This window comes from Adiantum capillus-veneris, chromosome 25 (genome assembly GCF_014529385.1).
Source record: "Adiantum capillus-veneris isolate H3 chromosome 25, ASM1452938v2, whole genome shotgun sequence".
In the NCBI taxonomy this organism is placed as follows: domain Eukaryota; kingdom Viridiplantae; phylum Streptophyta; class Polypodiopsida; order Polypodiales; family Pteridaceae; genus Adiantum; species Adiantum capillus-veneris.
Genome location: NC_140955.1, coordinates 26892450 through 26913292, shown reverse-complemented (window position 1 = coordinate 26913292; position 20843 = coordinate 26892450). Strand labels below are relative to the sequence as shown.

Sequence of the window (20843 nt, the reverse complement as noted above, 5' to 3'; positions counted from 1 at the left end):
ACAACATGCGAGATACAGGTAGCTATGTCACTACATCCACTTCCCAGCCCCACTCTAAAAATACTAACTGACTTAATAGCAAACAAAATTTCGAATTCACAAGGACATAAACAGTGTATAACACCAAGCCATTTTGATACTTCCAATGGGAAAATTGTGTAGGCAATGCCTGTTGGACACTCTTGAGCAGCCACAAACCAGTACGCACAAAAAGTACAAACGTAGAATCTGGGCACATTGGCGAACGAAAGCTGAAACTCCATATTATAGTCGATTACAACCAAGGTTCCTTACAGATGAAATATTTGAAAAATAGTTCCTGGGTACCCAATCTAAGACTATCAAAGGTTATCCACCATGCAAAGCATAATAGCAACACAAATATGGACGCGGAAAGTGCTGCCCCGACGTCAATCAACTTATGCAAGTCGCTCAAACTGACTCTCGTGACAATGGGGATCAAGCCAATCACTTTGAGTTCCGCGCGGACTTTGAAAGTGGCCTTTGCTGCCCATGAGATCACGAAGAGTGTCCACTTTGTTCTCCCGACCCAAGGTAGCACCCTTCTTCTCAGTATCCTTGAGCTTCTGCTTGCGTTTGTTTTTCTTGCCAGTTGCAGTATTCAACTCTTGCTGCTTCAATTGAGAAGGTGGAGCTCCATGCGGCCCAAGGTAGATGGGACCAGGATCAGCTTTTTCCTGTTATACCAGTCACATGAAGTACAACCCACAGTAACCATTACGCACAGCAGACAGACAAAATCGCCACTTCGTAAAGTACCTTACGAACAACTGCTTTCTTCACTCCGTTGTTCTCTGCTTTCCTTGATTCCTCTTTTTCCGGCTTCAAACTTGGAATTTCAAAGTCATCAGCATCTGCATGAAAGAGAACAATTTAGACATTTGAGAAAGCTGTGTACCTACCAGCATGACACTATAGAAACTGTCCTCATGCTGTTGATTCAAGCCCACTCCTAACATAAGCACCCAAGGTACCTGTGGCTTTAAAAACTAAATCTACTTCAAGTAAATTATGGACAGCCACAACACAGACCCACTGAAAAGAATCTACAATCTCAGGCCAAATGCAATAAACTGCATACCCTCAAATCACAAATAATCAGCCTCACTTGACGGTAATGACTTCTTATTCTAGATCGACGTGATCGCTGTCCAGAAACCACACATGGTCCAGAAGCACATAGAAGTATAAGACTCACCCCAATCCTGCTCGAGCTGGGTGTCCAGAACCTTAGAAGGGTCCATCGTGGTCTTCAACAAAGGTGAAGGTCATGGATATCACCCACTGGGCGGTCCTGTTCGGCACGCCCAAGTCAGAATGGTTTGGTGTGACCTTGGGAATAAAGCGACTCTGCGCGTCTGTAAGTGCAAGAGAAATTTTTATTCCACCTGAACTCAAAACAGAAGAACTCTCTCTCTCTCTCTCTCTCTCTCTCTCTCTCTCTCTCTCTCTCTCTCGGGGACGATCGCGGTCTCACAGACCAGAATCTGAAAGAATGGAGACCCACCAGCATGTCATCGCTGTGTGCAAGTACGCGTGCACACACGCATAGGCAGAAGAGAGAGGGAGATGATGATCGCGGAACACAAGATCCATGAGAAGAAAGGAGCAGTTTCACTTACTTTGCTCACCGTCGATCCGCCGCAGCAGAGTGAAGAACAAGGAGGGTAATGACGCTGATGACGATCAGACAGAACTTTGTTGCAGCCCTTCGTTCGTTATAGAAAGGGCTTGCATTTCGCTGGATCAATCTTGCCACATCACCTTCCATCGAACGGCCTATTCCCTTCTAGGGTTTTTATTAACCCGAGCATTGAAATCTGTTCAAACTGGCTTGGTCCTAATACTTTATGAAAATTGTAGTGTTTGATTGGCCTTTTGAAAATAATTCTCTAGCAAGGTAGAAAGAGAGTCTCTCGCTTCCCATGTAGGTTCCATGTTCTTCAAAAAAAGGTGTGGTTGCAATGGTCTCCACAGCCATATTAGTTGCACTAGTACAACAGCGCCGCCTTCGACGGCAGCACCGTCGGTGCTATGTGGACTTTCTTAGGTGGTGATCACGCGAGGCTCCACCTTCATGCCAACACTAACTACATGAGCCCTAGATTTAGAGAGAGAGAGAGAGAGAGAGAGAGCCCTACATTTCTTAGCTTAGTTTTATCCCTTACCCCTTTATATATAGTATAGAGTAGAGATCAGGGTTGAAGGTTTTTACACTGAATTTTTCTACATGTTGTAGGTTACATGTTGTAGGTTTTCTCACCTTCTAATTTAAAATTTAGAGGTAAATCCCAAAATTTGTAGGTGGGATTACATTAAACCTAGGTTTTCTTCAAGCTTTTGTCTACCATCGACAAATCTTTGTATCAATGTAGAATAGTGCATCTAAGCTTCTCTTTCCCCCTCTTTATTCGCCTATTGATCCGTTGATGATGAAGTTGTAGAGCGATGCCTCGATTCCTCCTCCTGCTCATCCTCCTCCTAGTTTTTAAAGCCCAACTTGCTATGTGTTTTCCTAGCTCCAAGCCTAGGTCGCCCTCATCATCATATAATTTTTTCCATGTAGGGGGAGGAGAATCAGAATTCCTCTCGACTCCCACCATTGGCAAAGCTCTATATTGAGGCAGCATAGTGCATCTTAGCTTCTCGTGCCCCCCCCCCCCCCCCCCCCCCCCTTTTGATTTTCCTATTGCTCCGTTGATGATGAAATTGTAGAACGATGCCTTGATTCCTCCTCCTCCTAGTTTTTGAAGGCGAGCTTGCTCTGTGTTTTCTTGGCTTCAAGCCCAAGCGCTCCTGTCAACAGATCGTTTTTGCCACATAAGAAGAGGAAAACCAGTGGCATTTGGCAGGCACTTGTGTGTGTGTGTGTGCGCGCGCTTAGAAGCTTGCAGATTTATGGTGTATCTAAATGTAGGTGTTCGGCATTGTACTTTGAGAAACACTTTTTGTTTAAGGATTATTGTAGCATATCAGCAGGTTGTGGATATCTGGTATACATTAGAGAGAATGCACAGGTCTGTGGAAGGTCTGTGCATGACAAAACAACCTTTTACTGAGCATGCTAAAGTGTCCGCTACAATTACACAAAGTCACAAGTTAATTTGCCTAGCACGCTTTCAAATTGAACAATGAAGCAAGATAAGCATGCACCTTAAAAAATCACACACTCTCAAAGGGTGTGATGCAGCATGTAATCAACCCCAAAGCCCTGAAAATAGATGTGAATGTTTCTCTTATGTGTGACTGATGGTGTTGTGCTTGGATCTTTCAAAATATTTTTGACAAAAATGAGGCCAAGATAAAGAAACATCAACAAAGGGCTCTCAAATCAATCAAATTTTGTACATGAGGGCAACAGTGATAGGATTTGACGCCCATCTTCCCTTCTTAAGGCATTTTGCCGGTCGTATGAAGGCCAAAGTTTTTTTGAGTCTGTCATTGGAAGGGCTTGTTCAAAAAATATCCTTCTATAGAGAAGGGTGAAAAAATAGAATACATGTCAATGGAAGGGCTAATTTAAAATATATATATATATATTAATTCTCATTTACAATATCTATATGTATATCGGTTATACTCATTGACAGAATATAGTATCTTGCCTTGTAAATTATGCGAAATTTTCTCATTGGAAGGGCAAAATGAAAATAGACCCTTCTATAGGGAAGGGTGCATTTTTCTACAACCCATCTTTTGAAAGAATAGGTTGCCCTTCAAATCCTAACACTGGAGGGCAAAAGCTTGTCTGGGAAAAGAAATCTTGCCATTAAAGCGATTGAAGAGTTGAAAGAAGGCACCAACACAGCCACCTATCACCCTTCTTTTCATTTGAGGAAGCAAAGCTACAGAGAACCTTTCCCGGACTAGCTGCCATTGAATTACACAGATTGTTAGCCCCCATTCTCTGACACACACACACACACACAGAAGTTGCTCCAGGCATCACCACTTCATACCTTCCCTCACAACCACGCCCGATTGCTATACATGCAACTCACAATCACCCCCATCCATTTGTGGGCCTGTCTAGCTGCATTAGCCTCACTCAACTCCTCTTTGTAGGAGTGTGTTTCCTTGCATATATACACGTGTTCTCGATTCGTCCCTCTCAAAACAGCCGTTTGTTCTATCAGAGAGAGGGCACATATTTCAAAAAGCGAAGCGTGCGCCATGTGCACACATGGGATCAGAGACACTATCGATAGTCGAATCCCGACTATAAAACTCTCTCTCTCTCTCTCTCTCTCTCTCTCTCTCTCTCTCTCTCTCTCTCTCTCTCTCTCTCTCTCTCTCTCTCTCTCTCTCTCTCTCTCTCTCTCTCTCTCTCGTCCCCATGCTTCCTATCGGAAGACAACTCAATTGTTGACACTGTGACGTCGGAGCAGCAGGTCACATTGGCCAAATCAACCTCATGTCAACACGTGTTCTGAGGAAGGGCCTGAATCCCTTCCCCCATTATTATTAGTACTAGTACAACGGCACCGCCTTTGGCGGCGGCACCGTCGGTCGTATGTGAACTTTCTTAGGTAGTGGTGATGTGAGGCTCAATTATCAGTAATTCAAGCAGATAACTGAGCCATAATTATGTCACGCGTATCCTGTTGAGCTAGCTCAGTACTACCGAGCATAGCCTTTTGTAACTGTGTCAATTTAGTTGCATTAGTGGAGGTGTGTAATACATTTAATGTCGACAACTTTCAAAGGAATCAATGTTCTCTCTCTAGATCCTCTCTCTTCTCTACATGCTAGCAAAGGTAATATCCTCCATGCAGCTTTTGTTGCCTGCCACATGTAGGTAATCATTGATAACTATGCTCGCAAGTGATCTGACCATGGCTTAGTTATCGCTTATTCAATGTGTAGGAGACTCAGTAGCCTCAGTTACCCAAACAAATAATTGAGCCCTTGCATGACCACCACCTTCATGCCAACACTATCTACATGAGCCCTAGATTTAGAGAGAGAGAGAGAGAGAGAGAGAAAGAGAGAGCTACATTTCTTAGCTTAGTCCTATCCCTTCCCCCTTTATATATAGTGTAGAGTAGAGATAAGGGTTGAAGGTTTTTACATTGAATTTCTCTACAAGTTGTAGGTTTTCTCACCTTCAAATTTAAAATTTAGAGGTAAATCCCAAAATTTGTAGGTGGGATTACATTAAACCTAGGTTTTCTTCAAGCTTTGGTCTACCATCGACAAATCTCTATATCGATGTAGAATAGTGCATCTAAGCTTCTCTTTCCCCCTCTTTATTTGCCTACTGATCCATTAATGATGTAATGATGAAGCTATAGAGCGATGCCTCGATTCCTCCTCCTGCTCCTCCTTCTCCTATTTTTTAAAGCCGAACTTGCTCTGTGTTTTCCTAGCTCCAAGACTAGGTCGCACTCGTCTGCAGATAATTTTTGCCATGTAGGGGGAGGAGAATCAGAATCCCTCTCAAATCCCACCATTGGCAAAGCTTCGTATTGAGGCAACATAGTGCATCTTAGCTTCATGTGCCCCCCCTTTTGATTTGCCTATTGCTCCGTTGATGATGAAGTTGTAGAACGATGCCTCGATTCCTCCTCCTCCTAGTTTTTGAATCCGAGCTTGCTCTGTGCTTTCCTGGCTTCAAGCCCAAGCGCTCCTGTCAACAGATCGTTTTCGCCACATAAGGGGAGGAGAACCGGTGGCAGCATTTGGTAGGCACTTGGTAGTTTAGAGTTAGATGTAGTGGCCCCTTTGTCCACATTTGATAGGTACTAAAAATTAGAGACAAAACTACATGGCGATGGGGGGGACATCCTACAAAAGTCATGTATGCCTACCATCAATATCCACAAAACCGCATCATGCAAGGCCTGTCACTATTCAACACCCCCTTTTGCACTTGTGAGTACTAAGTAGTCAAGCACAACGCCCATTTCACCTCACAAGCACCCACACTGCTCGCTTCTTTCTCTTGGAGAGATACAGAGGGGGGGGGGGGGGGGGAGGGAGAAGAAAAAGAAGAAACAGCCGTTTGAAATAGGGAGAAAGGGGGGTGGGTTTCCTGAAGTTCCCATATGTCGACACATGGCCAGGGAGGCTCTCCAAATCCCTCCTTGCTTAACCAAAGAGAGATAGTTGCTTGTATCTAGTGCCTTATACTCTGTAAATGGTGCATTTTATTGCACTATTCCTTTTTTTCGCTATGAAGGTTGAGTTTTGCTTTTTGTTGTCCTTATCACAATTGCAATGCGGTGCACTATTGGCATTGTGGAGAGTAAAACCCAGTTTGGCTCAAGGACTTTAGCTACAACCCTAGTTAAGCAAGCTGCACTTCTTGAAGGACTCTTGATAGGTGAAAGCACTTTCTTTGAGGTCCTTGAGGGTGAGAGAATCGATCTCAATTGAGACTCCATTTAAATAGTAAGCAAAGAAAATTGGCAAAAATAAAAGTTCTTGAGCCTCCCCTTTTCTAGAGTTCATCTCTTTTATTGTTGCAGAAGACCTTGACTTGACCTTCAATTTGGACCTCACTAAGGGACGCTTCAATCCATCAATATCAAGGGTAGAACCTATCATTTTCAATCCGCAAAGATGATTTCTGTGAGAGGATTTTGTTGCTCTCTTCAGTGAGTGGATTCTTATGTCCATAGCTGTGGTATTTCTCAGTGCTCTCTTGCAAGGTGCCTTTTTACTTTGCAAAGGTTTTCTCGGAGACTGTGCATCAAATTCATCTTTCGGAACTCCTACTTGTTTCCTCTTCTAAAAATCTTGGAAGAAGGCATTGTTTCCAAGCCCATGAGCTTTGCAAGAACACTTCACTTACAAGCATCTCTCACCCTCTTTCATAATTCTCACTCCCCTCCATGAGACTTCATCAGAGAAATTTTCTTCCCCTTTTTAGATATGGAATTCATTCTCATCTACAATCTACAATCTACCAGAAATAGGCAACATGCTTAAGCCATATAATTCTCTCATGCCTAAGCTACCTAACAACTCTCTCTAATGTGTACCATATGTCCACAACCTGCTAATATACTGCAAGAATCCTTAAACAAAAAGTGTTTCTCAAAGTACAATGCTGAACACCTACATTTAGATACACCATATATCTGCAAGCTTCTAAGCAACATCGAGAATGCACAGGTCTGTGGAAGGTCTGTGCATGACAAAACAACCTTTTATTGAGCATGCGAAAGTGTCCGCTACAATCACACAAAGTCACAGGTTAATTTGCCTAGCACGCTTTCAAATTAATGAAGCAAAATAAGCATGCACCTTAAAAAATTACACACTCTCAAGGGTGTGATGAAGCATGTAATCAACCCCAAAGCCCTGAAAATAGATGTGCATATTTCTCCCTTGTGCGGCTGATGGTGTTGTGCTTGTATCTTTCAACATATTTTTGATAAAAATGAGGCCAAGATAAAGAAACATCAAGAAAGGGCTTCTCAAATCAACCAAATTTTGTACATGAGGGCAAAAGCTTGTCTTGGAAAAAAATCTTGCCATTAAAGAGATTGCAGAGCTAAAAGAAGACACCAACACAGCCACCTATCACCCTTCTTTTCATTTGAGGAAGCAAAGCTACAAAGAACCTTTCTTGGACTATTTGCCATTGAATTACACATATTGTTAGCCCCCATTCTCTCTCTCTCTCTCTCTCTCTCTCTCTCTCTCTCTCTCTCTCTCACACACACACACACACACACACACACACACACTAGGAGTTCCGTCTAAAATTTATCATGTATCAAAGTATGTTGTAATGGATTGCTTTTGTATCAAGAAAGTCTCTAGATTCTTTTAAGCAATGGTTTTTTACACAATAGGGTTTTCAAAACAGTATTTAAGTCTCTCAATATATGATTTTGAATTCAAACACACACACACACACACACACACACACACACACACATGTACAAAATATAGCACTACCCGGTTTGTTTAAACAGAAAAAACACCCAAATATTGAAGACAAGATACCAGAGTTCTACTAAATCCTTTAAACATTGCATAGGCAACTACGTCAATAGCAGAGGAATGACAAACGGGACCGAAGACAAAGTGCGCTCCAAGCAGTACACAATTGAAGCTTTAATAAAAACAAGCTGAATGGCTCTTGTTGTAGAAATGTCTCCGCCATGGAACAATTTTTATTTTTTAAAATTACTTTTTATTTTTTTATTAGCTATCAGTGGAAGTCAAATGTACAAACTCTTGAATAAACAAAGCCTCATTATCTGTATCATTTGATAAATGTGTGTAAATCCTAAATAACGGTTTTTTTTTTGTGTGGCTATAATTCCATAAGAGAGATACTTACACAATCCGAGATAATACACAGTGTACCGGTTGGTTTAACGATATGCGAGAAAATCGCAAGCAGATTGGGTTTTTTTTTTTAAATTCCAAACAAACACAAGCTTGGCCCTGAATATATGTAACCTTTCAATTCCTAATTTTTCCCAAGGTTTCAAAAATAAAAAATCTTTTTAAGAGGTGATTATCTGATAAGGTCAAATAACCAATAGAATCGTATCTGGTTGGTGGTGCAACTTGCCCAGAGTAAACCAACTCGATAGCGTGATGCACCTCATTATTACTACAGTTATAAAATCGAAACACAAGGCTTTGGCAATACTGTAGTGCTAACACACACACACACACACACACACACACACACACAAAAACAGAGCAAGTCTGTAGTGCACACACACACACACACAGTACATGAGCCATGGCAAGTCAGGCTCGTAATCACTAGCGAAATCCTTATCTACATCTCTTCACAAAACTCTAGCGCAAGCAATACAGTAGGCCCTGAGCTGTAGAGAATGTGTACTCACAGAACACTATCCAAAGCAAGGGAATCGCTGCAATTCCAAGACACAAGGCGGACTGCCTGGTTGCACAACACAGAAAGGTAAAAATTTATTTATTTTTTTGCGTTACAAGCTATATAGCTTAACTACACACACATACACACGAGTACATGCATAAAAGATTCGGCATACCATATTAATAATGAGGAAAGTAGTTGAGAAAGAGTAAGCACTTTGTAGTACGCATAAAAACCTCTGTATATTGTTTTCTTTCCATAGTAAACATACAAGATTAGTTTAAAGCAATATATACACAAAGCACATGCATGCTCACTACCTTGTTTTTTTAGAATAAAACATGACCGTAGTATGGTTTCTACACACACACACACATACATATACACATGGACATACGGGTCGGCACTACACATAAGCGGGAAGGCACCAAAAAACAACACAGTAACATGTTTCAAGTACATACAAGCATATGCATAGTGTACATAGAGCAGTAATAAAAAAACATATTACTAATCAACATACTATAATTGATAGCAGTTTTGGTACAGTAATGAAGGTGAAGCCGTTTTCGTGATAATCATACTTGCAAGAATACAAATGACAACGGCAAATTCGGTTTAGGTACCAAGATCCATATTGCTTTGATTACATGCATAGGTTTTCTATATGCTAAGCCAACGTGTAATAGTTTCTAGAAATAGCATTGTGAGATCCTTTGTATAAAGAATAGCAAAGGTAATTGATTAAGAGATAGCATTTGGGCTATGAAAACCTCTTGTGAGGGTAACAGATACAATGAATACTTATTGCAATTTTTTGAAAAAAGAGTAGTAATACAAAGGAAATGCTGCCAAAATTTTTGCAAGTTAGAACGTAAATACATAGCAACACAAGATAGTAACACTTTAGTGGTTTAACAGAGTAGTAAACATGTTAAATCATAAAAAGATATCTATATGTTTATAAAGAGGGGCAAAAGAGGAAGCTCTAAACAAAAGATACTAACTAAAGTACATTGGTCTAAATACTGTTAATAAACAGGGATACATGCAGACCGCTAGGATGAGCATCACTCGGGATGTACTTAAGCTCCAACGAATTCGGGACAGCTTATGGCTGCACATAGTAGAAAAAAGCCGGTAGCAATTAGGGACCCTATCTCCAAACCATGTAAACCCATAAAGTCTTTCAAAGACCGTAATCGACCATACCTACATAGACGAGCTAAAGAAAACATATTATATGTATGGTTGGGGTCTGGGATGTGATAACAATAACAAGTAGTGGGGATTGCTTGATATACCTGTCGCCCATTTAGTACAAATTGATTCTAACTAATTGTCCTTATGGTTGGTTGGCAGGTAAAGATCCTTGCTCTCATTCTGGTAGGAGTTCTGGCTTAAGCTCCTACTTTGTCATGTATCAGAGTATCTTGTAATGAATTTTATATATCAAGAAAGTCTTCTTTGTTTTGTTCTTTACACAATATGCTTTTGCAAACAGTATTATGTCTCTCTATATACGATTCTGAATGATGGGATTTTAAATTCAAACACACACACACACACACACATTCTTGTGTGTCAGTGCCATTTTAGGCATAACTCTCTCTTGGGCATTCAATTATTGCCGCATGGATGCACTGCATTTTCTTGATCACCATTAGTGATCCGATAAGTTGAACAATTTTATTGTGGCAATGTGATGATGCACAAGGGGGAAACCTACATCTATGTTTGTTTAATCAATTGTGAAGCTATTTGCATAACATATGTGGCAATTGAGACGTCCTCTCGTCACAGTTGAGCCTAGCTCTCATCGTTGCTTAGAGATTTTTCTATGTTGCCAAAAAGTGACATTATGATATAAAATTTTGGTAGAAACTAGGCACTTTGTGCACATGGGTCTTAGAAAATCTAGAAGTTTATTCTAAAGTGTGCTACCCTATTGTTATGCTATTGGGTTTTCTCTAGAAATTTTGGTATATAAATAGGGACACATCTTGTTAAAAAAATGCTTAAATCAATTGTTTGAGCACTTAAATGCTTTCTAATTGTGTTTAAAATCTCACATATTGTGAGGATTGCTAATTTGCATGTGTGTGCATTCAACATTGGTGTGCATGTGGGATGAGGAGAACACAAGTAGGTAGAAGCACTTGAGAAGCTAGGGAAGCTATGGATCCTAGTGTTCGCTCTCAAGGTTATGATGTGACTAACTTTCCAACTTTGGAACCCTCGAAATGACTCACAAAAAGCCATTTAGCATAATGACCTTATAAAACTAGGGTTCACATTTGACCGACCGTAAGCAATTAAAAATAGTCCCTGTACCTAGTTTAAGGCTTTGTGAGCATCATTGAAATACAAGAAACTTCCCCAAGTTTCTTGATCCTCTCATAAGGCTATCTACTCCAAAATATATGTAATAAGTACACAGGATTACACAGGGCTTCAATAGATAGGGATGATACAACCACTTTGACCATAACAATGGCCTTTAGGGAAAGTACACACTAAATGGTGACTGTTCTTGGACCTTTACTAAGCTCTTGAGCACTCTTTTTCTTATTCATTTTACACTTCTCTTCCTTGAAGGCCCTCATAGCTATTTCACATTTTTGGCATACACTTCTTGCTTGTGTGCACTTGTGGGCGCACAACTCTCTAGCATCGAGCTTAATCTTTTTGCCATTCTGGATAGAGTGGTCACTCTTCTTGATCCTAGCAAAGAGCCTCAAGGTGATGCATGGTTTTGGAATCTTGGTTCAAGGGAACGTGGTTTTCTAAATATTGGAAGAATCTAGTTTGTACCATTTCTTCTATGGCAAGGTGGTAGTGGTTGGGGAAGAAGCACATGTGCAAAGAACCTTTGCACTATGTGCTCTTCAAAAAATAGGTCGTTCAACTCAAAAGCCATGCCCTGCTATCCACGATAAGCCTATACATCATTAGGTGCATGACTTTTAGTTCTCTACCATCTTCAATAAGTCTAATTAGCATGCGAAGCAACGTCTTTTCAGTTAACATCTTGTTGGGAGGCAAGGATGGAAACTTGGGAAAGTTCTCTACTAAGGAAAAGTTCCTTCTCAATATGTGCAAGTCCTCCATGTGTGCCTACAATGGATATGACAGGACAATAAGTGAGGTTGCCAAGGCTATGGAGGATCACACTGCTCTGATACCATGTTGGAGGTGAGAAGGTGGAGATGGAGATCGTGAGCGGGGAGAGAAAGACTCCACAAAAAACTTGAACGTGCAACCAAAAAACTCTCTTTATTAAAATATGCATCATTACAATATATATTAAAGCCTTCAAGACTCATGCACCAACTGACCTTAACCACACAAACTATCAACTACTCAAATCAGTGGTGCATGCTTTACATGCTTTAGGAGACCCAACCCATAAAGAGGTTTATTGCTAACAAGAAGCTTTTTTTGCATTAAGTCCTCATTTTCTACTTGTCTTCATGCAGGTCCTTAATGTTCATCCTAGAGGGTCTTGGCATTGGTCTCCCTTTGTAGCTACAATAGCTTCCACAAAGGATGTGGTTTGGGTAGTGGATTGTTAAGCACGTAAGTCCCTGCAACTTTGGGTTGCTAGAGCTTTCAAGAGTGTTTGTTGAGGAGAGACTCATTGGGCTCACAATAAGGCATTTTCTTCTTTAGCTATCTCTTTGGCTTCTTAGGCAACTATTAGTGGATCTTTCAAGTTTTCTATTTTCATATCTATAACATCTAAAACTTGTGTAGCTTGAGTGAGGTCAACTATGATCTTTTGGTGACTTTCTGTGATTTTGGACCATTCTTGGTACTTTTATCACTTTCTTCGGGTACTTGACAAGTTTCATCTCCATTTTCCTTCAACTCTTCTTGGGTGGATAGCAAGCAATCTCTCCATTGTACTTGTATATTGCTAGCTTCACTAGTAACCCTTGTTCCCGAGCTCGTTCACATCTGCGCATTCAGTCTTGGACCATTTCTTGACTAGTTTGGCGGCTATGGCTTGCAAGGCCTAGCTCAACTACATCTTTAGGCACTGCAAAAGATGGGAAAATTTTGTTGCCTTTACTACATGGTGGATATGCTATGTGTAATGGAAATGGCCTATTAACTTTGAGAATAGCGGAATTAAGATAATTAGGGTGAGCACTTTCATGAGACTACTTTGAGAACATAGAGGGTGAACTTATTCAAAGGTAGAAACATAACAATTATACTTGATTAACTTGGCATGAATAATACTTTTTCAAGAGAGAGAATTAGAGAACTTGACAACAATTGAGGACCGGATTTATGTGGAGCGGGTCCCCCTCCAATAGGCTTTTGTATTATAGATTCTCCCATCAAGAGAGACTTGGTACAATACAATCTTTGTGTTCCTTGTGACCTAGGTGATTCAATGAAGATGGAAAGCTTCATTTATCACGAGCATAACATAATCTTTGTAAAAGCATTAACCATCCCCGGCCTCAGTCCCAAGGCCTCAAACACCTTCGAAGGTGGAGAGAGCTAGAGAGGATAGGGAAGATGAAGAAGAAGTAACATACGACAAAGAGATAGTTTCTCTCTTATCATCACTCTTCTTGCATAGACTAGCATAATAGCATAATAATGATGATGAAGAAGATGGCAAGCTTAAGCATTGGAGCATGGCTCTTGTTTGGATTTTCATTCCTATAGCCAAGAGTGTTGGTGTAGGTTCTCAACTTCTCAACAAGCCTGGAAAAGGAGATGGAGCTCTTGCACTTTGCCAAGCAAGAATGAGCACGTGAGTGTGTGTGAGAGAGTATACCCCCCCAACACACCCCCAGCTTGCTTTGGTCAACCCCTCATTGTAGCTAAAGCTTTGATTGGATCCCTGCAACCCTAGCCAATCACATGCATAGTGCATATCAAGCAACAATGGTTGCATTTGGACAAGTGTCCTCCTTTCCCCTTTGAGAGAGAGGGCTTGGAAAATGCTTTAGACAATTAATTAAATAACTAAATGCTCATTGGACCCCTCTTTAGCCTAGCCAATAGGATTCAGGCACCCCATGTGGCTAAGCATAGGGAGAGCTTCACATGTGTCCTTGTGCCCCTCGAGGAAGGGGTGTCCTTTGGGTGAGTGGGGAGTTGGTCAAATCATTCCCCTAGCTTTGGGGATCGCCCCCTCCTTTGTAGGGCACTTTTTGACTCAAGCTCCTCAAGCACCTTACCCCTCACCCCCCAAAGCAGGGGAAGCTTGTCAAGCACCTTAGTCAGTAAGTACAAGCTTAGCAAGAGTATGGGCTCTCTCTCACTCATGCCCCTAGCTTCAAGGGCTCGCCCCTCCTTGTAGGGATTGATTTGAATTTTCAAGCTCATGCCTAGCTTAAGCATGCACCTTAGCTATCAAGCATCTCATGCATTTTAATCGTCAAGCACCTCAAGCATAGGCCTAGCTTAACCTAAGGTCTAAGTACTTTTACACCAACCATTGGAGGTGTTTAATGAAGCTAACCCTAAGGTATTTCAAGCTCCATTCTAACATTGCTCTTTGACATACCATCTCTCATTTGGACCCTTTGACTCTGGCCCCATGTTGAGATAGATCCATAAGCACATGTCTATATTCTAACCCTTGTTTTTGTTTATTCTTCCACATTAAATGATCAGTTTAATATGAGAAAGTCATTTGGATTGGTTAGATATTAAATTTTATGACACTACCTCTCTCTTGAAATCATAGTCGTCCTCGACTGTGAGGTGGAAGAGATAAAGCCTTAGTCATTAGTCGATGTTTCTTAGCGAGTAGAGGATCCTTTTTTACCCTACGACATCATTCCAAGATGGATGAAAAATCCATTTGGGGCTTGGAGACTTAGTTGCCCCAAGCATGTCTGCTCTTTAGTCCGAATCATAATTCCAAAGTAGAGTGACAATTTCTACTTGGTGTTTGACAGACGTCGTCAACAAAAACATGATTCTAAGCATGCATCCTACTTAAATTTGTGCACAAGAAAAAGGGAATTAGTCTTATAAGACAAAAACATTGATCATTTAAAAGAAACATTTACATTTGCTTACATTAATGTAGCATTGTAGGCATTGACAAGGTTCATACTATCCTTAAGCTGTATTCCTTGCATCCATCTAGCATCTTCAAAAACATAATTTTTGAACTTAATAAGATATTGTCGGATAATCTTACCATGCCGTAGCACCTTGTCTTCATGCCAAAGGATAGCTTTGGGTTGTAGCACCTCTTCTTGGTCTTCGATTTTTGGGGGGTCTTCAATAATTGGTTCACTTGGTGGCTCTCCTTTGTAGGGCTTAAGTAGGCTCACATAAAAAGCATTGTGTATGAGCCAATGGTTGGGAAACTTGAGTTGATAAACCATCTCATTAATTGGCTTCAAGATTTGAAAAGGACCATACTATCTTTTTGCTAGTTTAGCATAATATTCTTGATGGTTCATAGGGTTTTTGCCCGTCGTTTGTCTTAATCAAGCCTTGGGAAACTTGAGTAAGACCCAATCATTTTCTTTGAAAGTTAAGGCCTTTTTGTGCGTATCATCATCAGATTTTTTTCTTTGTTGAGAGATGGATATAGTCTCCTTAATAATCTTTTGGAAAGATTCTTGCAGGTCACGGCTATACTCATCAGTAGCAAAGATCTTCCCATGTACTCTCAGTAGCAAGGGACTTCTAGGTCTTCCCTCTATGATCTCAAAAGGTGTCTTTCCCGTAGTAGTATGGACAATATTATTGTAGGTCACGGCTATACTCACCAGTAGCGAAGATCTTCTCATGTACTTTCAGTAGCAAGGGACTTTTAGATCTTTCCTGTATGATCTCAAAATGTGTCTTTCCCGTACTAGTATGGACGATATTATTGTACACATAAGTACTTCTCCCATTGTGAGCGTTGATCTACTTCTGTAACATAAGTCTTTAGTAGATCAAGAATTGTAAGATTGGCTATCTCACTTTGGCCATCCATTTGTGGGTGATAGGCCGAAGAGAAATTCAATCTTGTATCTAGATTTTCAAAGAGACTATTCCAAAAATTACTGGTCATTCTAAAATCTCTATCTAACATGATGGATGTTGGCAATCCATGGTGTTTGAAAACAGGAGATATGAAGAGAGTTACCATTTGGTGTGCTTTAATAGTCTTTTTGACAGGAATAAAGTGTGCTTCCTTGCTAAACCTGTCGACTATTGTCCATATTTCCATATTCCCATGGATAGACTTGGGTAATCCAAAGATAAAATCCATGGATATACTCTCCCATGGTGAATTAGGGATTGGCAATGGCTGGAGTAATCTAGGTTTCTTCCCTCTATCATACTTGGTCTTTTGGCATACCACACATTTTGAAACATACTCTTGTATGTCCACTTTCATGGTAGGCCAATAGAAGTACATCTCTACTCCTCGAAGAGTAGGTTGAATGCCTCTATGCCCCGTATAGGGAGGAGCATGCGATTCATACATGACTTTCTCACAAATAAGGGCGTAGGTAACATATAGCCTATTGCCATGGAGAAGATAACCATCTTGCAAGGTGAATGGTTCCTCTTTCTTCCCCAAAGTAAGGGATGACATTATGTCTTTAAAGTCAGGGTTAGTAGCATACTGATCTATCATAGAAGATAGATCATTGTGAGTTGCTATAGACACCGCATTGATTTTTGGTTGTCGTGAAAGTGCATCGGCCACTTGATTATGCTTACCAACAATATGAGCAATATGGAAATAATATTTTGTCGGAAAGCTTGGTTTGTGTCATGAAATAGTTGAGACTTTGGTGCTCCATTTGCAAAATAAAAGGAGTCCCCAATAGACAGTGCTTCCATGTATCTAGGGCATGTAGAACAGCTAAAAGCTCTGTCCCATATATGCCCAAGACTCGGTTATTTGTATTGAGCCTTCGGCTCTCATATGCTATAGCATGCCCTTCTTGAAGCAAGAATGCTCCAAGGCAATCACCACAAGCATCACATTGGACCTCAAATGGCTTTGAGAGATCCGGCAGCATAAGCAATGATTAGGAGGTAAGCTTCTCTTTGAGCTTGTCAAAAGCATGTTTTCTTTAGCAATCCATAAGTACGTTCTTCTTTGTTAAGTCATGTAATGGTCTTGCTATTTGAGAGAATTTTGCTATGAAGCGTCTATAGTATGCACAGATACCAATAAAGCTTTGTAGCTCATGTAGATTCCTTGGATTAGGCCATGCTTTTATTACCTCCAACTTTGATGGGTCCTTACGGATACCATCTTGAGAGATAATATGACCTAAGTATTGAATCTCTTGAAGGAAAATTTCTCTCTTCTTTTGATTGATAAAAAGCTTGTTCTCTCTCAAAGCTTGAAAAATTACATGGAGGTGTTGCTTGTGTTCCTCCAAGGACTTGGAGTAGATAATGATATCATCAAAAAACACTCCAGTGAATTTGCGGTAGGGTGTAAAGATTTTCTCCATCAAACATTTGAATGTGGCCAGTGCATTAATCAAGCCAAAAGGCATGACTAAATATTCATAAAGACCACAAGTTATACGGAACGTGGTCTTTATAGTATCTTTATTCACTATCCTTATTTGATGATTAGCCACTTTCAAGGTCAATCCTACTGAAGTAGGTTAAACCTTGTAGCTTATCAAACAAACCTTCTACCCGCGGTATGGGAAATCTGTTTTCTAAAGTGATATGGTTTACCGCTCGATAGTGTTGGGGTATAAAGCCCATTGTGGTCGCCCAGGTAAGTGGGCGGGCCGCCAGGTATGTACACACATTCTTTTGTAAAAACCTAATAAGAACTCACTATGCTCTACACATTACAGTAGAGCGAGTTCACCATATCATCGTGCTCTTCTTCTCGCACTCGCTCTCGCGTCGCACTTCTGCTCGTACTCCTTCAACTGGTATCAGAGCTCAGATCGAGGCTTGGGGCAGCACTGCAGGAGGCTAGAGTCACCAGCTCAGATTGGAGTGAAATTCGACAGGCAAAGACACGGCCCCAAATCTTGTGGAAAGCTCGTAGGGCTTGGTGTTGTCAGAATTTCATTCTGAGGTCATCTCGGCCACCATTCGGCTTCGACAAAGTTCTGCGCAGGCCATTTTCGACTACGCGGTCTCAGCGGGTGCAGATCCGACTCTGTAAATTTGGGGTTTTTGGCCTACGACTGCAGGTGCTGAGGATATCGACACTCCTAGAGTGTTGATTTGTGGCTGTCTACACATCGAAGGACGGCTCGCAGTTCTGGGAGGCGTGTCACATACGACACGGGCGCATCTACACACAGACTGTAGGCGACATCCATTAGTTCATCAGGTAGCTTGTGTTTGCTGCTTGATATTCCAGATTTCATCCTGACATTGCAGGTACTTCCACATGGGATGTATTGTCAGAGATGATGTATGTCTGTTGAGGGTTTGCTGGCTGTGAGTCACGTAGCAAACAACCGCCGCAGCGGTTACAGCATATACTGGGAAATTTGTGGATGTATGACTTTGTGGGAAGTCTATGTACTGTCAGATTTACTGCAGCCTTTGTTGAGGGTCGAGTGAGGTTTTATTGAGCTGGGGGATTCTCGAATGTTGAGATCCTTTCGGTGATACAGGTCTTGGAGCGATCCCTCGAGCACCCTTAGATAGGCAGCTAGGATGTATTGACTGTGAGTTATACAGTTGGGATTGCATCTTTGCTTTACTGCCGTTGAGGCATTGTCGCAGTCTATGCTTACAGGACAGTGACAGGACAGTCAGAGACAGTACAGGTGCAGGACAGGTTTACCCACAGCTTATAGTGTTAGAGAGACAATGGTTTTTTGAGCTGTTTTTTGGTCTGTTTTTAGTACACCAGAGCCATTTTACAAAGGAGACTCTGCCAAAATTTCTGCAGAATCTGAAGCTTTCTTGGTTCATTTGACAGGTTGATATTGGTTCAGAGGTCAGTTTACAGGGGAAACTCTGCCGGATTTTTCCCAGGAAAGTAAACTACTGTGAAGCGTAGCTATGGCTGGATCACATGACACTGCTCTTTACAATATCAAGAAGCTGGATGGAACCAATTTCCCATTGTGGAAGAAGCAGATTTGGCACATGTTGGTACAAAAGAAGCAGATAAAACCTATAAAGCTCAAGGGGATAAAACCAAAAGATATGGACGAAGATGAATGGAGCGAAATGGATGAATTGGCACTTTCTACCATTATGCTGACTTTGGCAGAAAGCATTTACTTCAATGTAGCAGACGAGATGTCGGCTTATCAAGCATGGTTAAAGCTTAGTGATCTTTATGAGAAGCAGAGTGCAGCTTCACAGGTATACTGGCTTAAGAAGCTTGTTGACTTGAAGATGAAAGAAGGGACACCTATGTCCAATCATCTGAATGAATTCAACACAATCTATAGTCAGTTGTCAACTCAAGGTGTCAAGTTTGATGAACCTCTTAGAGCTATGTTCCTGTTGATCACATTGCTGGAAAGTTGGGACACTTTTCGCACAGCTTTGAGTAATTCTGCACCTCCAGATGGTTTGAACATAGCAGGTGTAGAAGGAAGTCTGCTTACTGAAGAAACCAATAGAAATACAATGGACAAAGGCAAAGGAACAGCCTTAGTTGTCAGGGGAAGGACCAAAGAAAAGTACAAAGGTGGAAAGAGGAATCAGTCTCGTAGCAAGTCCCGCAGTGCTAAAGGCAAGAGTGACATAGAATGCTACCATTGTGGCAAGAAGGGTCACATGAAAAGAGACTGCAGAGAATGGAAAGCAGAAAAAGGCAAAGAGAAAGCTGAAGACCATGGTGAGAAGAACAAGTCCTCAGTGAAGATTCAAGAAATAAATGTGACAAACACTGTTGCAGAGGATGACAGTCTAGTGTCAGGAGACATCTACTTCTTGAAGAATACAATGGACTCAGCTCTTCTTACAGCATCTGATGGAAATGCAATGAGTGACTGGATTATAGACTCAGGGGCATCACTTCATGTGTCTCCAACCAAGGAGTGGTTTACCTCTTATGTGACCACTAAAGATCATGTTCGCCTAGGCAATGGGTAGACATGTGAGATCTTAGGTGTTGGAGATGTTCAATTGAAGTTTCAGAATGGCTCTTCTTTCACGCTGAAGAATGTGAGACATGTTCCCGCAATTACAAAGAGCTTGATAAGCACAGGTTTACTTGATGATGCTGGCTACGTCACCACTTTTGGACAGAACATGTGGAAGATATCCAAGGGTTCTATGACAGTAGCACATGGAGTAAAGTCTGGAGGACTTTACATGATTTATGTATCAAATGTCTCTAAAAATGTAATCAATGTAACCGAGCAGCCGAACGTTTCTTTGTGGCATAGCCGGTTAGGACATATGTCCAAGAAGGGAATGGAAATCTTGTCTCGTTCTGGTTATTTGCCTGGCTTTTCATTTAATGATTTTGAATTCTGTGAACATTGTCTGTATGGTAAGCAAACACATCAGCCACATAAGCATAGAAGAAGTAGAAGAGATACACAGTTGGCAAGAAGCTTAAATGCTTACGCACTGATAATGGTGGAGAGTATGTTTCAAAGGCCTTTCATGACTTTTGTGAGTCAAAAGGTATAAAACGTGAACTTACTGCTCCTTACAATCCTCCTCAAAATGGTGTTGCTGAGAGGATGAATAGGACCATACATGAGAAGGTCAGAAGTATGTTGTCTAATGCACAACTGCCAAATGGGTTTTGGGCTGAAGCTGTATCAACAGCTGTTCATCTTGTAAATAGATCTCCTAGCAAGGTTTTGCAGAAGGATTCAGTGCCAGAGATGGTATGGTCAGGCAAAATGCCCTCATACAAGCATCTCAGAGTCTTTGGCTGTGAGGCATATACTCACGTTCCAAAGGAATTTAGGAATAAACTTGAGCCAAAGAGTAGAAAGTGCATCTTTCTAGGCTATGGTAATTCTGGTGAGATGGGGTACAGACTTTGGGATCCCGAATCCAGAAAGGTTGTCCGCAGCAATGATGTTCACTTTAATGAATCCAAATA

General features: G+C 41.1%; 1 protein-coding gene across 3 annotated transcripts; it reads right to left on the bottom strand.

The window, feature by feature from the left end:
- Window positions 1-237: 237 nt before the first annotated feature.
- Window positions 238-1802, bottom strand: LOC147424609 (Na-translocating NADH-quinone reductase subunit A). 3 transcript variants are annotated; one of them, XM_086500657.1, is made up of 4 exons: window positions 1644-1802; window positions 1220-1379; window positions 781-875; window positions 238-698 (listed from the first exon to the last, which is right to left on the bottom strand). In XM_086500657.1, the coding sequence occupies exons 2-4, from the start codon at window positions 1263-1265 to the stop codon at window positions 420-422; spliced, it is 420 nt and encodes a 139-aa protein (XP_086356783.1). In that variant the 5' UTR covers window positions 1266-1379; window positions 1644-1802; the 3' UTR covers window positions 238-419. The 3 variants fall into 3 exon arrangements, with proteins under 3 accessions (XP_086356783.1, XP_086356785.1, XP_086356784.1); XM_086500659.1 differs by having other exon boundaries at window positions 1220-1409; window positions 1644-1763; XM_086500658.1 differs by having other exon boundaries at window positions 1529-1665.
- Window positions 1803-20843: the final 19041 nt, after the last annotated feature.

Coding starts and splice junctions, on each gene's coding strand:
- LOC147424609 (XM_086500657.1), bottom strand. CDS start 1,265: ATGGACCCTTCTAAGGTTCTGGACACCCAGCTCGAGCAGGATTGGG. Junction 876..1,219: donor CCAGCTCGAGCAGGATTGGG/GTGAGTCTTATA, acceptor TCTTTCATGCAG/ATGCTGATGACTTTGAAATT. Junction 699..780: donor AGAAAGCAGTTGTTCGTAAG/GTACTTTACGAA, acceptor CTGGTATAACAG/GAAAAAGCTGATCCTGGTCC.